We start from the raw sequence: 23,106 nt of genomic DNA on the forward strand, positions 1-23,106 counted from the left end.
CTGCTGCTGCTCTGCAGCTTCCTTCTCTTGGTTTTCTTCTTCCACTGCATCAAATGTTAAATATCCTCAGGGCTATTCAATTCTGCACCTTCCTCTACTGGTTGTTCCGCTGCATTGTTTTTGCTCGACTGGTTTGAAAAACTAATATTCAAGACCTCCCTCATGATCATCATATGCCTCTGGATACACCAAATTAATTTCACTTTTATACTTGTGAAATGTCAGGAATGAACTCTTCCCTAAAAGAAGACTTCAACTTTTTTAAGGTTCAATGTGACATCTTAAACAGTTGTAGATGCAACTGGACTTGGACAGAATGTCCCGTATCTTCATTTCTCCATCTTCTCTTCCACTTGGTGCCATAGTGTGCTTAAACTAGACACAGGTACTGCAGTTATTCTCTGCTCCTGCCTAATAAGATGTCAGCCTACTAAAGGTGCATAATCTCATCAATTAATGTGGCTGGAACCTTGGACATACTAACACAGGCAGGAGATCTTGGTTTGCTAAAACAAGTCTTTGTCCCAGGTAATAAATTCGAGTGAAGACCAGTCCAGCCTGTACTGAGCTGTTTTTATCCTGGTTCCTTGTAGCTGTTAAACAATGTGTATTCCGCCTAGCTGAAGCCTGTTTTTGGGTTGCAGAGCTCATTTTCTTCACAGTGCCTTCAGATGATCCCCCGGCTGCCTGTGTGATGCTCGCTGTCCAGAAGCAGCAGCGACCAGCTGCCTGGCTGCTGGAGCAGGGCTGAATTCTTTTCTTTCAAGTGCTCCAGCCATTGCTATGCTGGAAACTCACTCCTGCCTCCTTTCTGGGGTCATTCCTGCCCCTTGACAGGCCCTCCCATTCAGAAGATCACGTTGTTATATCCCCTAATGCAAGCAGGAAGTTCAAGTGCTTGCTTGAAGGTGTGCTCTGAAGAACCAGAGAAACAAGCGTGTGGGGTCGCAGAGAAACGATGATGACCTCAGAGACCTGCAGCACAGCAGACACTGACAAGTGGGCAGAAGTCATCAGCTGGTTGCAGGGCACGTGGAGAGGCCGTTCCCAGTGCTACAGAAGCAGGACCTCGCAGGGGAATGCCAACAAATTCAAAAGCAAGCCACAAGAATTCCCTTTCGCGTTGGTTTCCACCCCCCTTCGCCCCCATCTCTGTTTATTGAGGAGCCAACCTTCAGGGCTTTGAACCACATGAAAGCAGCCAAGAAGCATTTTTCAGCGCTGGTCTGCTGTGAAGCCTTCTGCAAGCCATCGGTTCCACTTCTCCAGGAACTTCCACACAGCACGGCAGTGTTAGGAGCAGCTGGAGGCCGAGAAGCTGCTGTTGCAAGTCCTGTTCCACGTTTGCAGGTGCTCGGGGAAGGGACTGTCCCCTCCTGGGCCTGGAGCACCTCCTTCAGGAGGAGGAGGACACCGGGAGCCGCAGCACACGGGCTGTGCACAGCTCTGCTGCCGGAGGTGGCTCTGCCTTCTGGATTCCTGGGAAGGTCAGGACGTCCTGCTGCCTGCTGAGCATCTCCAGGAATGCTATTTTGGGCAATTAGCAGCCCTTCATGCTTTACAGAAACTGAAGAATACCATGAAGGGACATTTTCGTTCCTTCCTCTCACGGAGGGGAGTGGCTGTGCCCCCGAGCAGGCTGCTGCTTGCTGAGTGCTGCTTGTCCCCTGCCTGCCTGGGCCAAACAGCTTCAGCTGGAGCATCAGCACCTTGTTGAGGGGAGGCCGGTTGTGTCGCTTCCAGCTGGGCATAAAATTTCATTTTTCTCTGTTCTCTATCCTTGGAACAGGTTCTGTATCCCCTGCCACTCACCCCCAGTTCTGAATTGTTTCTCCACTTTCACATTGGGAGTTTTGTGGCTTCAGTCTGGGAGGAGCCTTGGTGGAACTAATTCTTAATCCTTCCTTTTTTTTAATTTATTTTTGACACCAAGAGAGGCCGTGGCAGCTAATGGCTAGAGGAGCTCTTACTGCTGAGGAGGATGAAGCACCTGCCTTGAGAACTGGATGCCGTTTAAGGATGAAAATCCTAATTGTGCCTGCTGAGGTCCTCCTTTGGTTTCTCAGCACTGAAGCTGCTGCGTACTCAGCATCAGCTCGTGCTGCAATGCTCTGGCTGGTGGGCACAGCAGGGACAGGCATCTTCCCCCACCTGCCCAGCTTTTTGGGTTTAAAGGCTCCTGGTTGATCCCTATTTCCCTCTGTTTGGTGTTTTTTGTGCGTTCACTGTGTAAAGTCAGGCTTACCCACTCATCCTGCCCACGTGCTCAGCTCTCACGGCTTAATTGCTGCTTGTAATTGCGGGTGACTCCCTCCTCTATTCCTAACATCTCGCTGCCGTGCTCGTTGCAGTGGCTGCTCTGGCTTTGGGGGAAATAAAGGATTTGCTTTTCATGTAAAAATAGCCTTATTACTTCCACGCACGAGTAGCAACGGGGGCAGGCGTGCTTCCAGCACCACGTGGAGATGGGGCTGGAGGGCGAATCCCTCCAAAAATGGGCTGATCTGGGTGTGCTGAGCAAAACGAACCGGCCGGGAGAGAAGTAGGAGCCCTTTTTTGGGTGCATCCTCTGCTGGGGAGGGGCAGCGGCAGAACGAGCGCCTCGCTCTGTCGAGAGCTTAGGTTAGTCTCACGTTTTTCTCATAATCCTCTTTTTTTCAGTAATAGTGGGCATGTTTTTTTTTTTTTAAAAAAAAGGTTAAAAAGGAGAATTTCTCAGGGCATAGCTGAGCATCGTGCCTGTGAGTGGTGCTGAGTACCGCAGAGGAAGGGCAGTTTGCAGGAGCAGGCTGTGTTGTTTCACAAACTTGTGCTCGCTTGGGTACTGAGTAAATAAACAGGCAACGTGCAAATCTTGGATAACGTTGCTCCGTGCTTGTTTAGGCAGTCCAGCTGCACTTTGGATTTTGTTCTCTGCGCTGTCTTCTGAGTCTCCCCTGGCCCGCTGCCATCGATTTCTTGGTTTATGTGAACACGATAGAGATCTTTTTCATCTTCGTGTCGCGCTAGTTCATGTTTTTACTTCCTCCAGTTGTATTTTAGGGGTCTGTTTAACGCTTTTAAAAACCAGCGAGCTCGGATTTTCCCTTTATCTTCACAAAAGTCACTGCAGCAGTCAGAAAAAAAGCCCAGGAAGGGAATTACAGGCACCATTAGAAATGTTCCTTCGGAGCAGAAAAGCAGATTTAGCATGAATTAAAAACTCAGCTCTGTTTCAGAGTTGCAAAAGCTCTTTTATTCACCAGAGAACTGTTAAAGCTAGTCATTTTTGGCATAGCATCGGTCAGGGAAGCGTGACAAAGCGCAGAGGAATGCGCCGAGCCGCGATCCAGCTCGTAGTGCTGCGCGACTGGAGCGTGTGGAGCGCTGCAGGAAGCGCTGGGGGCGGGGAGGCCTCTGCATTTCATCAGCTACTCGAGGAGCTGCCTTCTCCTCCCTCACGCCCCACCTGCAGCAACACGGGGTCCCTGGGATGCTCCGCGTCAGGAGACAAAAGGTGAGAAGTCTGCATGAGCTGAGTTGTGCCTCGAGCTGGGAAGAGCAACGTGTTGGGGATCGCAGACCCGCTGCACCTATGCAGACCGGGGCTGCGTCCCCAGCCCTACTGTGCGGGAAGATTCCTGTGCTCCGGTGCTATCTTGGAAACCACTAGGGAAATCCCCTTTGATTTCCTCAGGCCGGAGCCTCGCTTCTTTCTTGGAGCAGTGGGAGTCCTCCCATTCCACCAGCACACACACACCAAGTCTAAGTGGAACTAGGTTTTGGTACAGATTTTAGCCTTACATGGAAATCTGTTCAAAGTCATTTACTATCTGTAGCTCGCATTTCAGATTACACAGTTAATTACCAGCGGGAGCTATGCTTAATAACCAGTTAAGCTACTCCTCTATTCTGAAACGTTGTGATATTTTCCTTCTCTGAATTATGATGTTGATGCCCACAGAGTTTCTGCCCAGAGAGGCAGGCCATCCCCGGAGGTCTTTAAAAGATGTTTAGATGTAGAGCTCAGTGATATGGTTTAGTGGAGGACTGGTTAGTGTTAGGTCAGAGGTTGGACTCGATCGATGATCTTAAGGTCTCTTTCAACCTAGAAATTCTGTGAGCTTTCCAAGCACTTGTAATGATGCATGAGAACATGATGATACCTTTCCTGGCTGGCCAGGATCTGTGCTTTCTGACCTGCGTGTCAGAAACTGGGGAAAGTTTGGTGTGGTACTGGTCACATTACCCATGTAAATGGCTAATAGGAGTTCGCCTTCGCCTAGGGTTTTACATTTGCAACACAGAGAAAATAAAAGGTGATGATTTTTAGTGTGTTTTTATTGTTCTGCGTGGATATCTCTGCCATCCTACTCAATACTCTTCAATACATCTTGAGGATGTATTGAGAACATGGGTAAATGTGGGGAGCAGGAGGAATAGTGAATAAAGCAATAAATGGTGAATAAATAGGGGAAAAAAAAGTAGCTGGTGGGATGTCCCCACTGAGTGCTTTGTGTGTGAAGGGATGCAGAAGTTGGTGGGCAGATAGGTCACTGGGATGTGAGCACTGTAATTCTGATTTAAAGCCCATTTGGCATTTATGGCACAGATCCTACATAAAATGTAGGTGTCAGGTTGTTACAGGAAGGGATGGCGCACACGTGGAACTAGTGTGACTGTGTTACTGCTTTCCTTGCAGGGCAGCCCTTCATGTGGACTATTCAGAGTTTCAGGTACTGCATATTCTGCAGTACAAATCCTGCAAGTTTTATTTGTAGGGGAAGTTGCCTAAATTCAGGTTTCCCCACGTGCACCCGTGTTTGTCTGTGCACGCATATCCTAAGCTTGCTTATCCCCAGCTTCTGCAGTTGGTCTCTGAAGGTGGTTGCTGAGAAGGTTGGTTCACAATTAACTGTTATCGCAATGATTTTAAGAGGTGTTGGATGCCTTGAAGAAAAGGATTTGCAGTTGCGATGCTAATTGCGAGAAGTGAGTGCTGACCTTGGAAGCAAAGTGGCATCTTGGGCACTGCTGTTCAGGGATCAGAAATCTGTAATCCTGCGCCTTGCAGCGTCACCAACCACAGCACACGGAGACAGGAGCCCGCAGTAGGACACACATGGTGCAGGTGAGGAAAGTGCATTTCTCTGGGGCTGCACAAATCACTCCAGGGTGGCCTCTTGGAGCTGACTGTGTTCTGATGGCTGAGTTCACACCCAGCAGAGAGCACCTCCCAGTGTCACTGCCGTGGGCGCTAAGCTTTGGGACTTGGCATGCTCAGGGAGTGTGAGCGCAGCTCTTCCCTTGAACCCAGTGTGGGGTGTTCTGCTTCTGGAATAGCTGAGAGGAGTTCTGCTCAGGGTGGTGTTGCTGCTATAGCAATAATCATAATGAGGCCTGGAAAACAATCACTGCCTTCCTATCATGTGGGGTGGGTTGAGCGTTGGAAGACGAGTTTCCTAAAAGTTTGGGCAAAAGATGGAAAGAGGGAGGTGAAGAACATTCAGCCACTGCCAGGGTTGCTGGTAAGCAGAGGTGTCAGCGCCGAGCTCCTTGCTGGAAGGAGCTGCTTGTTGTGGGCTTGAGCCTTCGGACACTTCAGCTGTGGAGGAAGGATGAGGGGAATCATGTCCTCTGCTCGGCTTTCCTCCATCTCTTTCCTTGCAGTTTAAAAGAGTCAAATTCAGACCTCTTAGAGCTCAAAACACTGTATTTTCCTAAGAAATAGAGTTGTTATGGAAGAGGTCCAATATCTTCTAGTTGGTGCTGCAGGGTTTTTATTGGCTTGATACAGTGAGGTTTTTTTTTTCCTTCCTCCTGTGGTTTAAAATCGTCTAACGTGTTGATTTATATCCTGTCGTGTAAGACTGTTTTCCCTTGGCTATATCTTTTTCAGATGATCAAATGCAGTTTTGAGAAATGCCCTGTTGTTGCCGTGAAATATTAGGTGATAACTGCACGGCTAAGAGAGGGATTAGCTCGTTAAACCTAACGTGACACGACACACAAAATGCTGCAATTAGGAACTTTCTTAAGGCAACAGAGAAGGGAAAAAAAAGAAGTCTCACGGTCTGACACCACAATTTATCCATTCGGCCGGCGTGGAGGAAGGAGAGGAGCCCCTGGGCTGGGTTCCCTGGCAAAGCTGCCCTCGGGTGCTGCTGGAGCCGCTGCTCTTCTTCTTTTGCTGTGGTTGATTTTGCTGATAGCTGATGGAAGGTTGGTGAGGAGATAACGTTAAAGGAATGGCTTTGAGGAGGATCTTGGAGGAGGATTTCTTTTCTCACAGCAGCCTAAAATAGCCGACGGTCTTTGCATGTCAATGGAGCGGAGCAGGAAAGATGAGTCTTCAGTACTACGTGTGAGTACCACGCGTGGCTTGGTCATTGAGGTGTGCTGCTGCAGCCAACAGAAATGACATGCAGGTGAACTGAGTAACAAGGCTGCTAAGGAATAATAAGATAAAAAAGGACAATTTACATGGGTTATTGTAGAAACATGGAAAGGGATTTGTACTTGCAGGAGATATTTTGGAATTACGCAGTAAAGAATTAGGCAGTAGAAGTGAAGCCAGATAAGAGAATCACAGAATTGTCTAGGTTGAAAGAGACCTCAAGATCATCGAGTCCAACCTCTGACCTAACACTAACCAGTCCTCCACTAAACCATATCACCATAACGATAAACCATAAACCATAATGATTCCTTTCAGTTGTCCTGTTCAATATTATCTGCTGTTTCCTCCTCTACTCTCCCGTGTTTAACCAGATTTGGGTGTCTGCTTGCACTGTTCCTCCAGGCCATCAGTGACACTGTTTGTAACCAGCTGGCTTTGTGCATCGCACTCCGTGGAGCAGAAGCAGCCTTTCCTTTTCTTCCCACTCCTAGTCCTTTTTGGGGACCCTGGCGGGCACTCCTCCCTCCCCCAGCAGCTCGGGAGCTGAGGAAGATGCAGCTGCTCTCTCGGGCGAATTGTTTGCCTCTCCTGGAATCTCGTCCCCGGTCAGTTATGTGCTAAGAATGTGAATAATGCTGCTGCGGCTGCTTTACATGTAAAAAGGCTGACCTTAAGATATTTTCTCCAGCTGGGGGTTTTCTTTTCTTTTTTTTTCCCCCCTCTAGCACTGTTAGAGGTGAGTTTTATCTTGTGACTGCAGAAAGCTGCAGTGGCTAGCGGTCAGGCAGAGCATTTAGCACAAAGAGGTGTTTTGTAGTCTTAAAAATGATTAGCAGTCAGTGGTACTGAGCAATTCCTGCCTTTGGACCTGTAGTTGTGTGTGTGTGTATTTGATAGAGTTGAGGGAACTGTGCAGAGACTTCTGGAAAATGTCTGATGAGATCCTTAGTGCTGCGAGGCCGGAGTACCTTGTAATACGAAGTCGAGTATATTGATTTTAAACTCTTAAAAGCGAGGTTCCTTTTCCATATATTCAAATGAGAATTAAAAAAGGGGAAGAATTCCAATGAATAAATAAATAATCCAAACTGCCAACAAATCTTAACGCTGTTGCAAGTCAGAATCCCAGCATACTTCATCCTCCTCTTCCAACAGCGACCGCGCCAAGCTGTCCTGCCTGACATGCACTGTGTGTGTGTGTGTGTGTGTGTGTGTGCGCGCTGAAAACTCTCAGGAACCTCCAGATAAAACCCAGATGTTCCTGGAGTCACGTGAGCCCTGCTGCGTTGGGCTGGGAGACGCAGCCTCCGTTGGCCTCCCAGCAGAGCTACATTTCTGGGATTATTTCTTCTCTCTCTGAGCGTGCGTTACTGCTGGGTGGCAGCTGGGGTCCCACAGGGGTATAAATCCTGTCCTTATAGAAGTTTTTCTTGCCTTGGAGAAGAGTTTTCAAACAACACCTGAAAGCTGGCAGCGCCAAAAGCTCGTCCAGTCCCTGACACAGATCTCTTCTGTGCTTTGGGGCTTTGTTCCTGGACAACAAAGCTCGTAACTCATCTCCTGACTCGGAATACCCACCTTCCAAGTCCCTCATATCCAATTTGACCAAGAAATCGTTTGCAAATTCTGAATATTTGTAAAAATCTTTTCTATATAATTCACTATGTATGTAGCTATATAGCAGAAGGAAGGAGCAGTGAGAACCACTCGTTTTAGTGGCTGTGGCCACTGAAGAGAAATGCTTGGATACGCAAATAGCAGCGCTGGAAATGCGGTGCCAGACAAATGCATTTTGGGCTAACACGAGCAATAAAATTAGCAAACACATCACTTGCTGCTAATGAAGGGGAATAAGCTCATCATGAAACCTTCACTGAGCTGCTATTCTAGCCAGCTTGATTTACTTGCCCTGAGAGGGTAAAAAAAAAAAAAGAAAAAAAAAAAAAAGAAGAAAAAAGGGATGTGGGAAGGAGCCGTGGTGTCACTGCCAGCTCAGCATGTCAAAAATGGGGCTGGGGGCACACAGGGCTGCCTGCTGCTCTTGCAGAAGATGTGCCTGGCTGATGATGTGAAATGCTAAGGTTACAAAACTGCCCACGTGGGAGAGAGAAACTGGGGGAAAAGAAGCCCAGGAGGCAGCCCTTTTTAAATAGCAGCTGGCCCTTGCACCGCAAGATGCTGCTTTTGCAGGAGCTGCCGTCTTAATGCACCCTGAGTGACTGAGTGGGGACTGGGCTGCTGCATGGGGTTTTTATTTAGGGCTGCGTGCCCCGAGCCTTCGGGTGCTTCTCAGCCCTCCTGAGCACGGAGCAGCAGACACCACTTTTTATTTACAGGACTTTGTGAGACTAGAGTGAAATCGATGAATTCCTGAAGGCAACTTTTACCATCTCCTTCCCCCGTAATTTATTTTGGTTCTTTGCTGCTGCAGTGTTTGTTTATTTCCTCAAATCAGCTTTTAATCCCCAGGATGGTGTTAACTGTGGGGCCAGGGCCAAAGCAGGTGAGGAGCAGGCAGTGTGGCTGAGTTCTGCCCGTTCCCCAGCCCTGACTGCACTGATGAAGCACACAGCACCTCTCCTGCTCCTCTGGCGCTGTGAGTACCCCTCAGTGCATCGGAAAAGCAATAGAAAAATGTTTCCTGTTTTTCTTCTCAAGCTGAATTTTTTCCTTAAATTGACCTTCTGGATCCAGTGTTGCTTTCTGGATGTAAGTTACACCAATCCAGAGGGAGGTCTCAAATGGCAGAAGAGTATTTGAAGATTCTTGCGCTGCGTGTGTCCTCCTCCTAGTTATAAAAGGATATAAAGTCTAATTTTTGTTATTTTTTTGGTCTGCTAATGACTTTTGGCAAACCCTGGCAGCCCTCTCAGTGCTGCTGCCGACAGGACTGAGGCCGCTCCCTTGGGGCAGGGCCTCTTCGGTTCCCTTCCCAAATCCTTGCCGTGCTACCAGACATGCTGCACTAAATGTGAGTGTAAATATATCAATGAAATTACCTGTCTGCTCTAGTGGGCAACAGAAAAGCCTTCTTTCTTCGTGAAGATACGTGTAGCGCCCTGTGGCTGGAGCTGCCTTGTTGCAAATACTCCGTTTTACGAGCATTTGTTTGGAAGTACGCTGGGCAGCCGTGCTTGGTGCCCTTCCAAATGTCTTATCTTGGGGACCTTGGGCTGGCTTAGAGCCCGAAGCCCCTTTCCATGGTGCAGGTAAAACACCAACGCTACGTGCTGCTTCCTGCTGCGAGCTGCACGGGGTTTAAAAAAACTGTATTTGGGTGCGGCTGCTGTCTTCTGAGGCACCTGCTAGGGAGCTGTGTCGTTCTCCCAGTTACTGTCTTCAGCTCTTGTTGCTTTCCTTTCATTTATTTATTTTTATAGACTCACTTTAGCTGGAAAAGTCCTCTACTATCATCAAGTGCAACCATTAACCGAGCACTGCCAAGTCTTCCTCTAAACCATGTCCCCAAGCACCACATCCATCCATCTCCTGAATCCCTCCAGGGATGGTGACTCCACCACATCCCTGGGCAGCCTGTCCCGACGCCTCACAACCCTTTCTGAGCAGAAATGTCTCCTCATTTCCAACCTGAACCTCCCCTGGCACAACTTGAGGCCATTCCCTCTGGTCCTATTATCTGTGAGCAGAGGCCGACCCCCAGCTCCCCACCCCTTCCTTTCAGGCAGTTGCAGAGAGCAATGAGGTCTCCCCTGAGCCTCCTCTTCCCCAGACCAAACCCCCCCAGCTCCCTCAGCCGCTCCTCACAGGCCTTGTGCTCCAGGCCCTTCACCAGCTCCGTAGCCCTGCTCTGGACACGCTCCAGCACCTCGATGTCCTTCTTGTGCTGAGGGGCCCAAAACTGAACACAGCACTCGAGGTGCGGCCTCACCATGGCAGAGTACAGGGGGACGATCACCTCCCTGCTCCTGCTGGCCACACCATTTCTGATACCAGCCATGTTCTGATACGAAGATCCCTTTCCTCCAGGCAGCTTTCCAGCCACTCTTCCCCCAGCCTGTAGCACCGCATGGGGTTGTTGTGCCCCAGGTGCAGGACCCAGCACTTGTCCTCCTTCAGCCTCGACAATCCTACCTCTTGCCCTTTCTAAGTTGCTGAGGATGTTATGGTGACTGTTCTTTTGAAGCATACCCTGCTGCAAAGTATATAGGTCAGGTTTTTTTTTCATTTGGAACAACTGAACTAGCTTTGGTTAGTCATGATCTTAAGGAAAAGCAGCTGGGGAAAAAAAAAAAAAACAGTGGAGAAGTGTCATGATGGTTGTCTTATTTTTTCTTTTTCTGTAACAGCTCTGAAAGAACGTTGTGTGTTAGCTGTAGGGCTAGTAAAACACTAACTAACTACTACAAAAACTTGATAAATTTCAAATGTTTTTATTGGTCTTGTTTGTATCTTAATCTTCCAGAGCTGTTTTAAATCTGGAAGGATGCTGGAAACGTTTTGAACAGCTCTTATTTTCATCTTCAAAAGATGCTTCTCGATCTCCTAATTACTTTTGTTTAACTTTCCCTCATTCCTTCCATTAGCCACGGTAAATGTGCCGTGTCCTGTGGCTTAGAGGATTAAGGTAATCTTCCCGAGCTGCTCTGTGGTGGTGGCAGCACGAGGCTTTCTGTCCTGGGACCCAGGAGCACGGACACGTCAGCTGGCCAGCATCTTTGTTGCCTCCTACTCCAAGCTGAGTCTGTTGGGCGTATTTCCTTACTTGAATTCAGGAGCACGAAGGGGAGAGGCCTGCAAGCAAGATCTACAAGCCATGATTGAAGCCCTAAGCTCAAACTTCCTGCACTGAAATCACCGAAGACAAAGAATGGCTTCACCTCGAGGGTAACTTCACCACCGTGTGCAGCTCTTAGCAAAAAGCACCTTGCAGCCTGACCCCTGTTGGTACAGGGAAGGGTCACTGCAGCGACCAGGAGAAGGAAGAGCCTGTGTGACAGGAGAAAGCTGAAGGAATGTGGTCTGTTCAGCCCAGGAGACCAAGCAGCAGCTCTAAGGATGAAGGGGGCTCCCTGCAGATAACAGCAGAGCAGTGGAAGTTCAGTTCTCTCTGCCTTTAGTTTAGATTGTCTTCAACTGACCATGCAGAATAAGAGGAGCCTATATGGCCTCATGTGCCTGGAATATTTTAATTAGGATTTTAGTTACACATAGGGATTTGTGGGTGAAATGGAGCCCCTTGTACTGGAAACCTGAAGTCAAACAAAGCAGCAGATGAAGTGTTCAACCAGAGAATAATCACGGCTAGGGAATATTAAAAGGCACAATTCTCTGCCCTGTGGGGCTGCAGTAATCCCAACGAGGCGCATTGTACACATCGCTTCCTGAATTTCTCAGGTTTTGCATGTTTAAAATCATGAATGAAATTTCCTACGGTGGCGGGCTATCTCTGAAAGGGTCGTAATCAATTCTGGATCATCTCTTCTGGCATGAGCCTGCAGTTTTCTCCCTTCCGGAGGGAACCTGTATCTGTTTCCTGCATCTGTTGCCCATCCTCCGTTGTGAATGGAAAGCAAGCAATTAATTTTTTGTTGCTGTTAGCCATTAATTGCCCTTGCCAAATCTTGGGAGGACCTATTGTCTCCTTCAGACACAATGTTCTTGGGAAAAAGGCTTTGCTTATTGTAACCTCTTGTGCAATCTTCCCTTGGATGATAAATCCATCTTGGCAACTGGGAGCTTTCTGAATGAGAAACGTTGCTGGACAACCCTGGAGCACAGCAAGAACGCCGGCCGCTGCCAGCGCTGGTGGAGAGCAGCCAGGCAGGAGGGTAAAACGGGGAAAGCCTTTCACGTCGCCTCCGGGGCGAGAGGGAGCCTGCCTGCGCGCACATCCAGCTTGCTGTTTACCATCAAACAAGGATTTTCCCTGGTGAGCAGCTGAGCTCAAAGGTGGCTTTCCTTCTAGCAACATCTCAAAAGGTCTTGGCGAGCTGCCTGCCGCCGGAGCAGGGATGGGAAAGCGACCGTGCAGCTCTCTGCTGCAGGTACTGGCTGGGGAGCAGCCCCTCTCCCCTTTTTCTCTGTGAACCCACAAAACTGGGATCCTGTGGAGTTGCCTCAGTCTGCAAAAACAGAGTCCCTACACCGGTGTTCTTGGCCTGACGCTGCTTTTCCATCCCATCTCTCCAGAACCACAGCTGCCCACTGAAACCTCATTTTTAATAGTGCAGCTGTCACGTTAATTATAAAATGAGAGGTATCTGTAAAAGCTTTCCCATCGCAGTTTTTCCTTCATTTTTTTTTTTTTTCTCTCTCCACCACCAGCTAGCAGGATCTGGAAGCAGAAAGGTGCCTGGACTCCCTGCCCAGAGATGCTTGAATCCTCCGAGGGGAACACGCAGAATGCAAAGAATGAGCCAGGGCCGGGCGCGCTCTGTTCCCTCGCGGTCCGTGCGTGCTGCCAGGGGCTGGTGCTCTGCTCGGAGCTGACAGCTGGCTGCGGGCTGAGCCCAAGGCAGCCAGCAAGCAGCCTGCTCCAAGCACGCCGCGGCCCACAGCGTTTGGCCCGGTGAAAAGGAAACAAGCAGGGACAGAGGGCCCAACACAGTACCTTGCGCTTCGTGGAAAGCTCTGCCGGCCTCAGGGGGAACTGGGTTTGAGCCTGTGCCTGCTGGAATGTTTTGGAGTTGGATACAGCTCCAAAAGTGGATCTTTTACGTTTACCCTTGCCCAGTGTCTGTCCTGTTGTCTCTCCATTCTTTCTGTCACCTACAGGAGCAGTTTGCAAACTTGGCAGTGATTTCTCTCCCTGAGCCCATTCTGCTGCTTCTCGCCAACAGCCTCCATCTGACTCAAGTCTCTGCCCTCAACCTCCAGCTCTCCCACGAGCGTAACTGCTGACACTGTTTAATCCATCTTCTGCACTCTTTCCCCTACCTTAAACCAGGCTTTATATCGATTTCCATAAATTCCTGTTATATGTTTCTTTTTGGTCATTCTCCGTTTGCTGAAAGGCAATGCAAGACTTTAGGGAAGCAGTGTCACAAACAAGGGTTATTTGTCTCATGCTGTTTATGGGAGGGAAAGGCCAAAGCTATGGGATTTGGGGAACACAGGTGTTCTTCTGAACCACAAAAAACTTACATTACCGCTGGAAAAATGTAAGCAAGTGCCAAGCAAACAGGGTGGGCATTGAGGAGACGCTTATGAGAGCGGGTGCAGGCTCAGGAAGACAAGAGGCTTGTCAGTGACACATCTGCTGCTCCTGAGCTCTTAGCAGCTCTCTGAGGTTTTCACACAGCCCTGAGCTGTCCTGGGCTTTTCCCCTCCCATTCTTCCCCCAGAAGTTGACACCTGAAAGCCCCATCCCGCCTGCTGAAGGCTGGGGGTGCAGCTCTGAGTGGAGCCATTTCAGTGCTGCTGTGGTGGCAGGAGCAGTGGCAGAAGTTGAGAACAGCAGTGCCAACGTAGGGGAAAAGTTTGCTTTTTTTGTGTGTGATAGCATCATTATGGTGGTGATAAAGGCAAACCTTTTAGGCTGTTTGAGTTCTGTAGTACTGACACCCCTGAGAGGGGGAGAAGTGCATTGTGTGGGCTGGTTTAGTAATCACTGAGGCAGTTGTTTACCAAGCACGTATTCTCCTGGTACCCCCTTGCAGACAAAAGCAAAAAAGACAACATGGAATCCAGCACGCAGACGTCTCGGTTTTGCACACTGAGCACGTTTGATTTAGGAGCGTGGTCTTGGGGGCCAAGGCAAGATCCAGCTGGTGTAAATGGGAAGAGTGCGAGCAGCCCAGAGGCCCTCGACAATGAGAGTGCTGAGCACGAGGATGCGAATTTGCTAATGCTTTAGAAATGTATCCAGAAGAAGGAGGAAAAAAAAAAAAAAGGAAAAAAAACATTGTGGGAAATTCTTTCCTTCATACATAATAGTTTTTGTTGATTTAAAATTGCCCTTAGTAATGTGTTGATGCCAGTGAAATAATTCAGCTATAGGAAATGTGAAACCAACTATTGCCTTTCTATGAATTATGAGTCATAAATTGTATGAAAAATATTCAAACTTGCTCTGCTCCCCGAGCAGAACCTCTGAGTAATGGAGCAAATCCTGCTGTTTTGGGGGGAGTGGGAGGGCGCTGAGCTCAGCGCAGCCAAATGCCAAGCGCCAGCACGTGGCTCCGTGCAAAGTGTGAATTGGGGTCGCCTGAGCTGCTCCCCTGCTGCTGACAGCACGTTGCACACGCGTGCACTTTGCAGAGGCCAAGTTGGTCTCTGCTCCAGATGCCCTGGAAAAGGGGTACACGTGCTGGGGCTACCTGCATGCTCTGCCCCCGGGAGAGCCGAGTGCCTGTGCCAAGCCACCAAAGGTCAGTTTCTGTCACCGAAGGTCAGTTTATCTCCTCTGAGATCTATTTTATCAATTGCCTTCTGGAGAAACTATGGCAAAATTCTCAGCAACTACTTCGAGCTAGTTAATGTAGCTGAGATGGCTGAAGCTCAGTGAAATGAATTCAGCGTTCAAGCTCTGGCTATCAGTTCCTCCGTCATCTCAGAAAAGACCGCGCAGCCTTGGGAGGATTTGTGAATTTTACTTTCCAGCCAGAGGCTCGAGTCATTGTTGAAAACTATTCCGTATACTTAAGCCATAAGTAAGTGCATAAACAAACTGCAGGAGAGTGAATTCCTGGCTGAAGACCAGGGGACACTAATAGCGTTGTGATGGAGTAGGTCACCTGGAGTATTCATTTCTGTCCTGGTTTTAGTTTTGGGGTTGTGTCTGGCACCACATTATTTTTGCAATCTTCCCCCACTGACCCTAAATGGGGCCAGGATTTGCTCAGGAGAAAATCTTGCGGCATTTAGAAAGTTTGAAGTTGTGCTTACTGTGTGGGGACACACAGGTGTGGCTGAGATGCTCTCAGATACCAAAAGCTGAGTCTTTCACTCTGTTTCACCCTAACTCAAACTATGCTGCCTTTCCCAGATCTGACCCAAGTTTATTTTAAGGCTTCTTAAAGTGCAGGTTTCAGTTTGATACTTCTTGAGCTACAAGAAATTGGGCAGGCGAAGTTATTTTTTTTAATTTTTGAGTTGTATGAAGCATACAGGTGTTTCCAAAACAACAGTCCATTTGGCTTCAGGCAGCTGTTACCTGGTGGGAGTTACAAAACGTTCCTATAAACGTAAGAAAGCTCGTTGCAGTGCCTGGGGTTGGCCTGAGTGCCATTCACCTCTCATTTGCCTTGTGCAGGAGATGGCAGTCCGAGCACTGAAGCAGACGGGCAGCAGGAGTATTGAAGCAGCTCTGGAGTACATCAGCAAGATGGGCTACTTGGATCCTAGAAACGAACAGATAGTGCGAGTAATTAAGCAGACCTCACCAGGTAAGCACGAACTTTTCTTGAAGTTGTGTTCTTTTTCACAAATAAGCCAGTTTTCAAAGTGGACTTGTTGGAGGAAGGGGATCAGCAGCGTTTCATAGCAGCCTTGTAGGAGGCCGGTTACATGAAGATTACCCTGCAAGCTGAACACCGCTCACTTAATCACAGCAGTTGTCCACGTGCACCTTGTTCTCCACCTTCCTAACTCAAAGGCAGTTATCCGTCAGTGCAGGACATCTCAACCATCCCAAATTCACCCCAGGGTAAAAGCTTGTACGTGGGTAATCACTGTGAGATGTCACTGCCCAGGGACTCGTTCACGTTAACATCTGTGTAAGTAAGTACACAGTGGAAACAGCTCAGGCCAGATGGCAGAAGCTGTCTGCTCATCCTTACTAGTCTCCTTTAGCTCTGTTTCACGTAAATTAAACAGGAGAATTTGGGCTCTGCGTGTGTCTGATCACAAATATCAGACAAAAGGCCTCCCAAGGTTGCTTCCGTTCAGATATTAGCACTTGCGGCATGTCAGAGTGCTTTAGATCTGTGATGGGGATACGTTCTAGCTCAGATAGTTTTACTTTTCTCTTCTTTCAGTTTCAGAAGGTGGCCAAGCAGGCAAATAACCACCCTCTGGCTGGCTGAACCTGCACAATTACACTGTAGTGTTACGTGCTGCAGAGGGGATAGTGGCAGAAGGGTTGGGTGTGTTGGGGAGCTGCTGTCCGGAGTGTGTGCTGTTGGACACGAAAGCTCTCTTATGGCAGTGGCAACGTTTAGACCTTTAAGGGCTTATCCATCTGGGAACTTTGTGTGCTCATAAATTGAGTTTGCCAAGTGCAAGTGATTTCCATGTGACAAATAGCTCTTGGCCACTTCAGCAGCACCCTCCTTCTTGCCTCTTGATCAAATTGAAGATCTGTGTTGAGAAGGATGTGAAATCTGGAGTAGCTGTTGAGAGACGTACCCAGAAATGAGGAAGACTGGGGAAGAACAAACCTATTCAGTTTACAAAGAAGAATTCCTGGGTAGGAAGGAAGCCTTCAGCAAAGCCATTTCTTTCTTGGGGAGCCCTCTAGATAGAAATACGTAGGGAAAATGGGAAAAGGGAAGGATTGCGTTTTCCATGTGTTCACTCTTGGGAATAGAGCTTCACATGTGGTTTTATGCAGAAGGCAGCTCAGCTGCTCTTTCTACTAGTCTTAGTTTTCCAGTTTTACTATTTGGGAAAGTTCTGGAAAAAAAATGGATAGAAACAATTTCCTAGAGTTTTACTCTGCAGGATGGCTACCTGACAGAAGTATTTTTAGGGTACATAAAACACAAAACTTAAATATCAAGCAATTAATGTTTGCTTGCTTGAGGTGCAGTAAAGTCACATTATTTTTTTTGATGTTGTATAGTTCGTGCTAGGATAGCACAGGTCTCCTGCACTTGATTTGGAAGCACATAATGCTATCTGCTAACCTTTCATTTGCAGTTTCAGAGTTCAGAACATCCTTTTGAATTCCATATATTGACCCATGGAAATAGATTTTCAAATTACTCATTGTAGTCCTACTTTAACTTTAAAGCTGACAAGAGTTTTAGCATACTGGCAAAACTTAAATAAAACTTACCAGACATTACAGTTGGACACAGACTATGTATAAAAGCAGTTCATCTAATGGGTATAGTTGATAAGTCTCACAGAATACACTCAGCTCTAAAATGTTTCACAAGCAAGAGATAGTTGCAAGAGTTGTCACGTTGGATAGGAAGGGGGTGGGATCATCTGCAACTATTACCTTAAAGGAGGTACAGTTACCTTAATATCTAAAATTAGATCCATCTGATATAACCAAAATTGTAGTTATCTAAATATCTACAATTACCTTAAAGGAGGATGTGGCTTAATGGGGATCGGGCTCTTTTCCTAACACCAAGTGATAAGAAAATAGCAATGGCCTCAGGTTATGCCAGGGGAGGTTTAGGTTGGACGTTAGGGGAAATTTCTTTACTGGGAGGGTTGTGGGGCGTTAGAATAGTTGGCCCAGGAAGTGGTTGAGTCACCATCCCTGGAGGTCTTCAAGAAACGTGCAGATTTGGAGCGCAGTAGCATGGGTTAGTGGTGGACTTGTCAGTACTAGGTTAAAGGTTGGACTAGATGATCTTAGAGGTTTTCTCCAACCTGAATAATCCTATGATTTTACGCTGTGTTTGGTATCTTCACAATTATGAACATTCCTCAGCTAGACCAGAGCAGACTTGCTGGTATACAAGTCCAGGAGGCAGAGGTCAGCCCTCTCTTGACACCAGGAAGATCCCTTGCACAGCTGAAGGATGTGTCCCCGAGGAGGGCAGGTATTGCTGCTGCTTTCCTTCCTGGCCTCTGACAAGTCCATTTGTCCCGAGGCTCAGTGTGAATCCTACTGACAGAGGTGACAGATGGGTGGTACTGCTGTCTCCCATGTCCAGACCAGAGCAGCCATTTCTTGGGATGCTCTGCATTGCCCCAGCCTTCTCAGTGCACCTCTTTGTGTCTCAACAGATCAGCTTCCAGGGAGCAGTTACAGGTACAGCCTTGATAACAACGCCCTTGTGTTATCATAGGAGAAGTTGCTGCTGCTTAAGAAATTGTTCTTTCAAGATCGCACCTGAAAGAACGTCGATAATTTGTCCAACTTGATTTCATTTCAAGACATTGCATTGTTTATGAAAGTGCCATTTAGTATGGGGACAGCTTCTTCAGCGTGCAGAAACGGTGCAGAGACCTGTCGTAATGAAGTGCGTGCTCCTGTAGCCACGGATATAGTAGGGCTTGTAAGTGTGCAGGGACGTATGGTAGTGGAAATAGTTGGAAAAGTTTGCAATCCAGTGTTCAGGTTCTAGTCCTGAGAGCCTTGAGAAGGTTTTAAAAGGCAGTTGATTAGGTGTATGTAGGTCAAGCACAGGGGCAGCACAGAGTGTCTCCCCTTCTTTTTAGCACAGCCAGAGCTTTCCACACCCGCAATTTGTCCGCAGATCAAAGAACTGACGAAATGTGCCCTTAGCACATCCAGCGTAGGAATGCTGCTATCTTGTCCCTGTGTATTCTTCGAGCTTCCAAAGAGGAGGCAGATAAGTCATATGTGGTGACACTCTGTGCCCAACACATCGGAAGAAACACAGGATAAGCTGCATGGTGCCATCATTGTAAATGAAAGGAAGCAAGGAATTTGAGACTGATAGAACCGAGACACAAGCAGATCCCCAGCATGAGCAGTGAGCTCACTGTGCAGAAGACCAATTGATTTTAGTAATGTTGTCTTAAAGTTGTACTGACAGTCCTTCAGGGAGCTTTTTTTTCTCCTGTTGGTGCTGTACTTAACCCCTGCTCTGTTGCTTCCTCCTCCTGTCTGTGAGTAATGCCTGGTAACACTGGTCCGGCTTTAAAAAAACGAGGCTGAAGCGTAATCTGATGATTTCACAGTACAGGAATCTGTGCTTCTATTTTCATGATTTGGTAGAACTCCCTGATGATTCCTGGCATGAGCAGTATTTTGGGCCAGTAGCTCGTTATCAGTAGTAATTCTTGGCACCTATCACTCACTTCAAATGTCCAGAGCGCTTAATTTAGGTTTTAGATTATTTCTTCTGTAACACATACTGCAGAGTGTGTGTGTGTGTAAGGATGGATGGATGAGTAATGCAAAGTAATTGCTGCACCTGAATCGCTTCCTAATGTTCTTCTGTGTTCTTTTTACAAAGGAAAGGGTATTGTGCCAAACAACGTAACCCGCAGGCCAAGCTTCGAGGGATCAAACGAATCTTTTCCGTCCTACCATCAGCTGGGTAACGCAGCCTATGAAGGGACCGGTTTTGGGGCAGAAGGCACAAATATGCTCACTGAAGTTCCGAGGCCCTACATGGACTATTTAATCTCTGCTTCGCAGCCCGCGGCTATGAACGCTCCCGTGCAGCGGCCCGCCGGTGTTGGCACTCACAGCACACCAACGAGCCATCAGCAGAAAACGTACCCTGCAAACATCGAGCCTTCTGTCATTAATTACCCCGTGGCTAATCACAGCGGCCCGGCCTTGCAGCTGCAGGCCTCCCATGGCTCCAACAGCCAGCACTACAGCCGGCAGCACATGATGGTGCAGGGGGAGGCCATGGGCTACGGCGTTCAGCGGAGCCCTTCCTTCCAAAACAAGATGCAGCAAGAGGGAGGATACGCCAACCTCCCGAACAAAGGGGCAGTTGTTCAGAATAACTCTGGGCATGCATTTCAGCAGGCACCGGCGAGCCTGTATATATCCCACTCCCATCACAAGCAGGCAAGTCCTTCCTCTCATCAAATGCACGTGATATCCCGGGGTCCCGCATTTGCTAATGATTTTTCAGACAGTCCGCCACAAAACCTGTTAACTCCGTCTAGAAATAGCCTGAACATGGATCTCTACGACATGAACAATCCTCAAGTTCAGCAGTGGCAGGCAGCAACGCCGTCGCGGCGAGATTCTTTACAAAACCCAGGAATAGAAACATCTCCCCGGCAACATGTACCCTTCAGACCAGATGCCGCGGTGCCGAGCAGAACAAACTCCTTCAACAACCACCAGCAGCAGCCCCAGGTGACCGTGTCGATACGCCAGGTTCCTCCGGGAAAACCCGATCCTTCGATTACATCTCCAAACACCATCACGGCCGTCACCTCTGCTCACATCCTCCAGCCAGTGAAGAGCATGCGGGTGATGAGACCCGAGCCTCAGACAGCGGTGGGACCTTCCCATCCCGGCTGGTTACCTGCACAGACACCGGCTGTGGATGGCTTGGAGATGATGGAGCAGCACGTGCCAGCTGTCGGAGCGCCCAACGCCTACCAGCTGGAGGTGGAGTATGCCAACCAGGAGCTGCGGTGCCCGCCGCCACCGTACCCCAAGCATTTGTTGCTTCCCAGTAGCTCCGAGCAGTTCGATATCAACTGCTTGTGCATGGGCGTCGAGCAGACCCTGCGCGTGGTCCCCAACCCCCCCTGCAATAAGGCCGAGGAGAGCAGCGAGCGGAATGACAAAAGCAGCAAGAACAACGCTAAAGCTGAGAAACCCAGCAAGGATAAAAAGCAGATCCAGACGTCTCCGGTGCCCGTGAGAAAAAATGGTAAAGATGAGGAGAAACGAGAATCCCGAATCAAGAGCTACTCGCCGTTTGCCTTCAAGTTCTACATGGAACAGCATGTAGAAAATGTCATAAAGACCTACCAGCAGAAAATTAACAGGAGATTGCAGCTGGAGCAAGAAATGGCTAAAGTAATTCTCCTTTTTTTTTAAATCTAATGGAGTCAAATCAATTATTACTCTCATTCCAAAATGCATAAAGGTATTCAGTACCTCCCCGTACCAGACTATTTCACTGAGAAGCCTGGATGCACATGTGGGAGGCTGTTTAAAAAACCTGAGAGAGGAAATAATACACCTTCATACCAGAACAGTAAAATGAAGCAAAAACACCCTTAGTAGGAAAGTATTAGGTTTGCTTAGGAAAGAACTCGAAAAGCAGATTTGAGGCCAAAGTAACACTGGCAACATCCAGCTCTTGCAAAACTCTGGAGAAGGTTTTCTCCTTGCTCCAGCTCTTCCTACCTATTCCATGATAGCAACTGCTTATTCACCAAAGCCACAGTTTAACTTGGCAGTAGATTCACTCTGCCATATTTTCAGATGAAACTAAAAGTTGTCTGTTGAACACATGTTAGTAATAATATCATGCAAGTAATCATGTCTTGGCCAGCTTGAAATGGTCCTGGGACCCTTGCTGGAACTTGTTCTAGAGGCAGGTCTCAGAGAGATGCACTTTGAGAGAGCTTCTTTTATGCTTAATGGTAGCACTTGAACCCAAGCTGATTCCCTGACAGGGCTGTTTAAAACAAGGCTGCCAAGTTCTGATGGTTGCTCTGGCAGTGCTGTTTTAAATCTTTAAATGTGGATTTTTTTTTCTTTTTTTTTCCTCAGGCATGACTAGAATGTGACTAGTCTACTTTTGTATTTAAGGATAAACTCTACGGAAAGCTGTTATTAATGCATAACGGATAATTAACTACCTGATCTTCCCTAGCACAGTCAGTTTCCAGAGCTGATTAATTTGATGCTCATGTTGCTCTAGAAAACTCAGCAATTCATTTGCTGAGGTTAAGATTAAATGAACGTGTCTCTAAAATCTCCTGAAAGGTCAATCAATACATTTTAGTGACAGTTCATAGTGTGCCCTCACCACGAGTATAGATGATGTTGCACTGCTTGGGTTTAATGAATGTTTTCCTGAGATTGAGAACGGTCTCCAGAGAAGTAAACCAGCAGCTAATTGCGTTAGTTCTTCTCTTTCCTGGCTCTCCAGCTCTCCTTCACTTCATAACTCAGACAGTTCAGCCATAAACACAAACAACTCCTTCCCTGAGCAACCTCATCGCTGGCTGCAGCAACGCAGCGAACTCAGGAGATTTTGGCTATCTGAATGTTGCGTTGTTCTAGCATTATCCCAGAACACAGCACACTAATTAATTTACCTTAAGACAATAAACACTTATTTTAAAATGTGAGGAGAGTACCCCGATCTATAATAAAAACAGTATTATTAGTTTTGATTCTGTTTTTTGCCTTCGTCTAAAAATCCATCCTACCTGTTGTGCAAGTTTCTGCAGACCTCCCCCATCCTCCGTTCATACAGATCTCAGTTTTGTACCGTGAGGATCTTGCTGCACAGTCTAGCTGCCCACATTCATCTTCAAAGGCCTCGGCTACGGGTGAGAAATGAAAAATTCAGTCAAAACAGCAGCCTTGTGGGTGAATGCTTGGGACTTTAGCCTGCTAATCAGTCAACTTCAGTTCCACCCACAGCCTTCCTCATTGCCACTTCCCACCAGGCACTAATCTTCATCTCCAAATGCTTTTGTTGATGTCCCTCAGTTCAGGATTCAGGAACCAGGTTATTCAGAAAGAAGAGAAGGAATTGCCAGGGTATCCTGGGGATCAGCCCAGGGGCTTCTGCTGCAGGAGGCCACTAGTGGCCCTCAGGAGAGGGATTGGGCACTGAGGACAGAAGCGTGCAGGCTCTGTCTTGAAGGGTGGAGAAAGTCAGGCTGGATACTTCTTACTCTCCCCTTTTCCACAAGGTATCTCCCTGCAGACAGGTGAAATGTTACCTGCAATTGCTCAGAGGCTCTCTGGGGGTAGGACCAAAGTCTAGGCTGCAGTAGCTGGAGGGAGGCCAGAGCTGAGGGTTTTATGCATATATTTTGAGGGAAAAGGAGAGAGATCTACAAAGCTTGCAAGTGGAAGCTGTATATGGTAGAAGAAAAATGGTTTCCGAAGAAGAGGGTTCACAAAGCACGAGGGAATGTGTAGGTCAAAAGCAGCTTCTTAATTACCA

The 23,106-nt window shown here is 47.8% G+C and overlaps 1 protein-coding gene across 2 annotated transcripts in view; it reads left to right on the forward strand.

Annotated features, from left to right (window-relative positions):
• The window catches only part of LATS2 (large tumor suppressor kinase 2), a 42,950-nt gene that overhangs the window by 12,840 nt on the left and 7,004 nt on the right, over positions 1-23,106 (forward strand). For both annotated transcript variants that reach the window (XM_027469029.3, XM_027469020.3), the window contains exons 3-4: positions 15,594-15,726; positions 19,450-20,990. In XM_027469029.3, the coding sequence (XP_027324830.1) occupies positions 15,594-15,726; positions 19,450-20,990 (1,674 nt within the window). The remainder of the gene's footprint in view (positions 1-15,593; positions 15,727-19,449; positions 20,991-23,106) is intronic.

This window comes from Anas platyrhynchos, chromosome 1 (assembly GCF_047663525.1).
Source record: "Anas platyrhynchos isolate ZD024472 breed Pekin duck chromosome 1, IASCAAS_PekinDuck_T2T, whole genome shotgun sequence".
Lineage (NCBI taxonomy): Eukaryota > Metazoa > Chordata > Aves > Anseriformes > Anatidae > Anas > Anas platyrhynchos.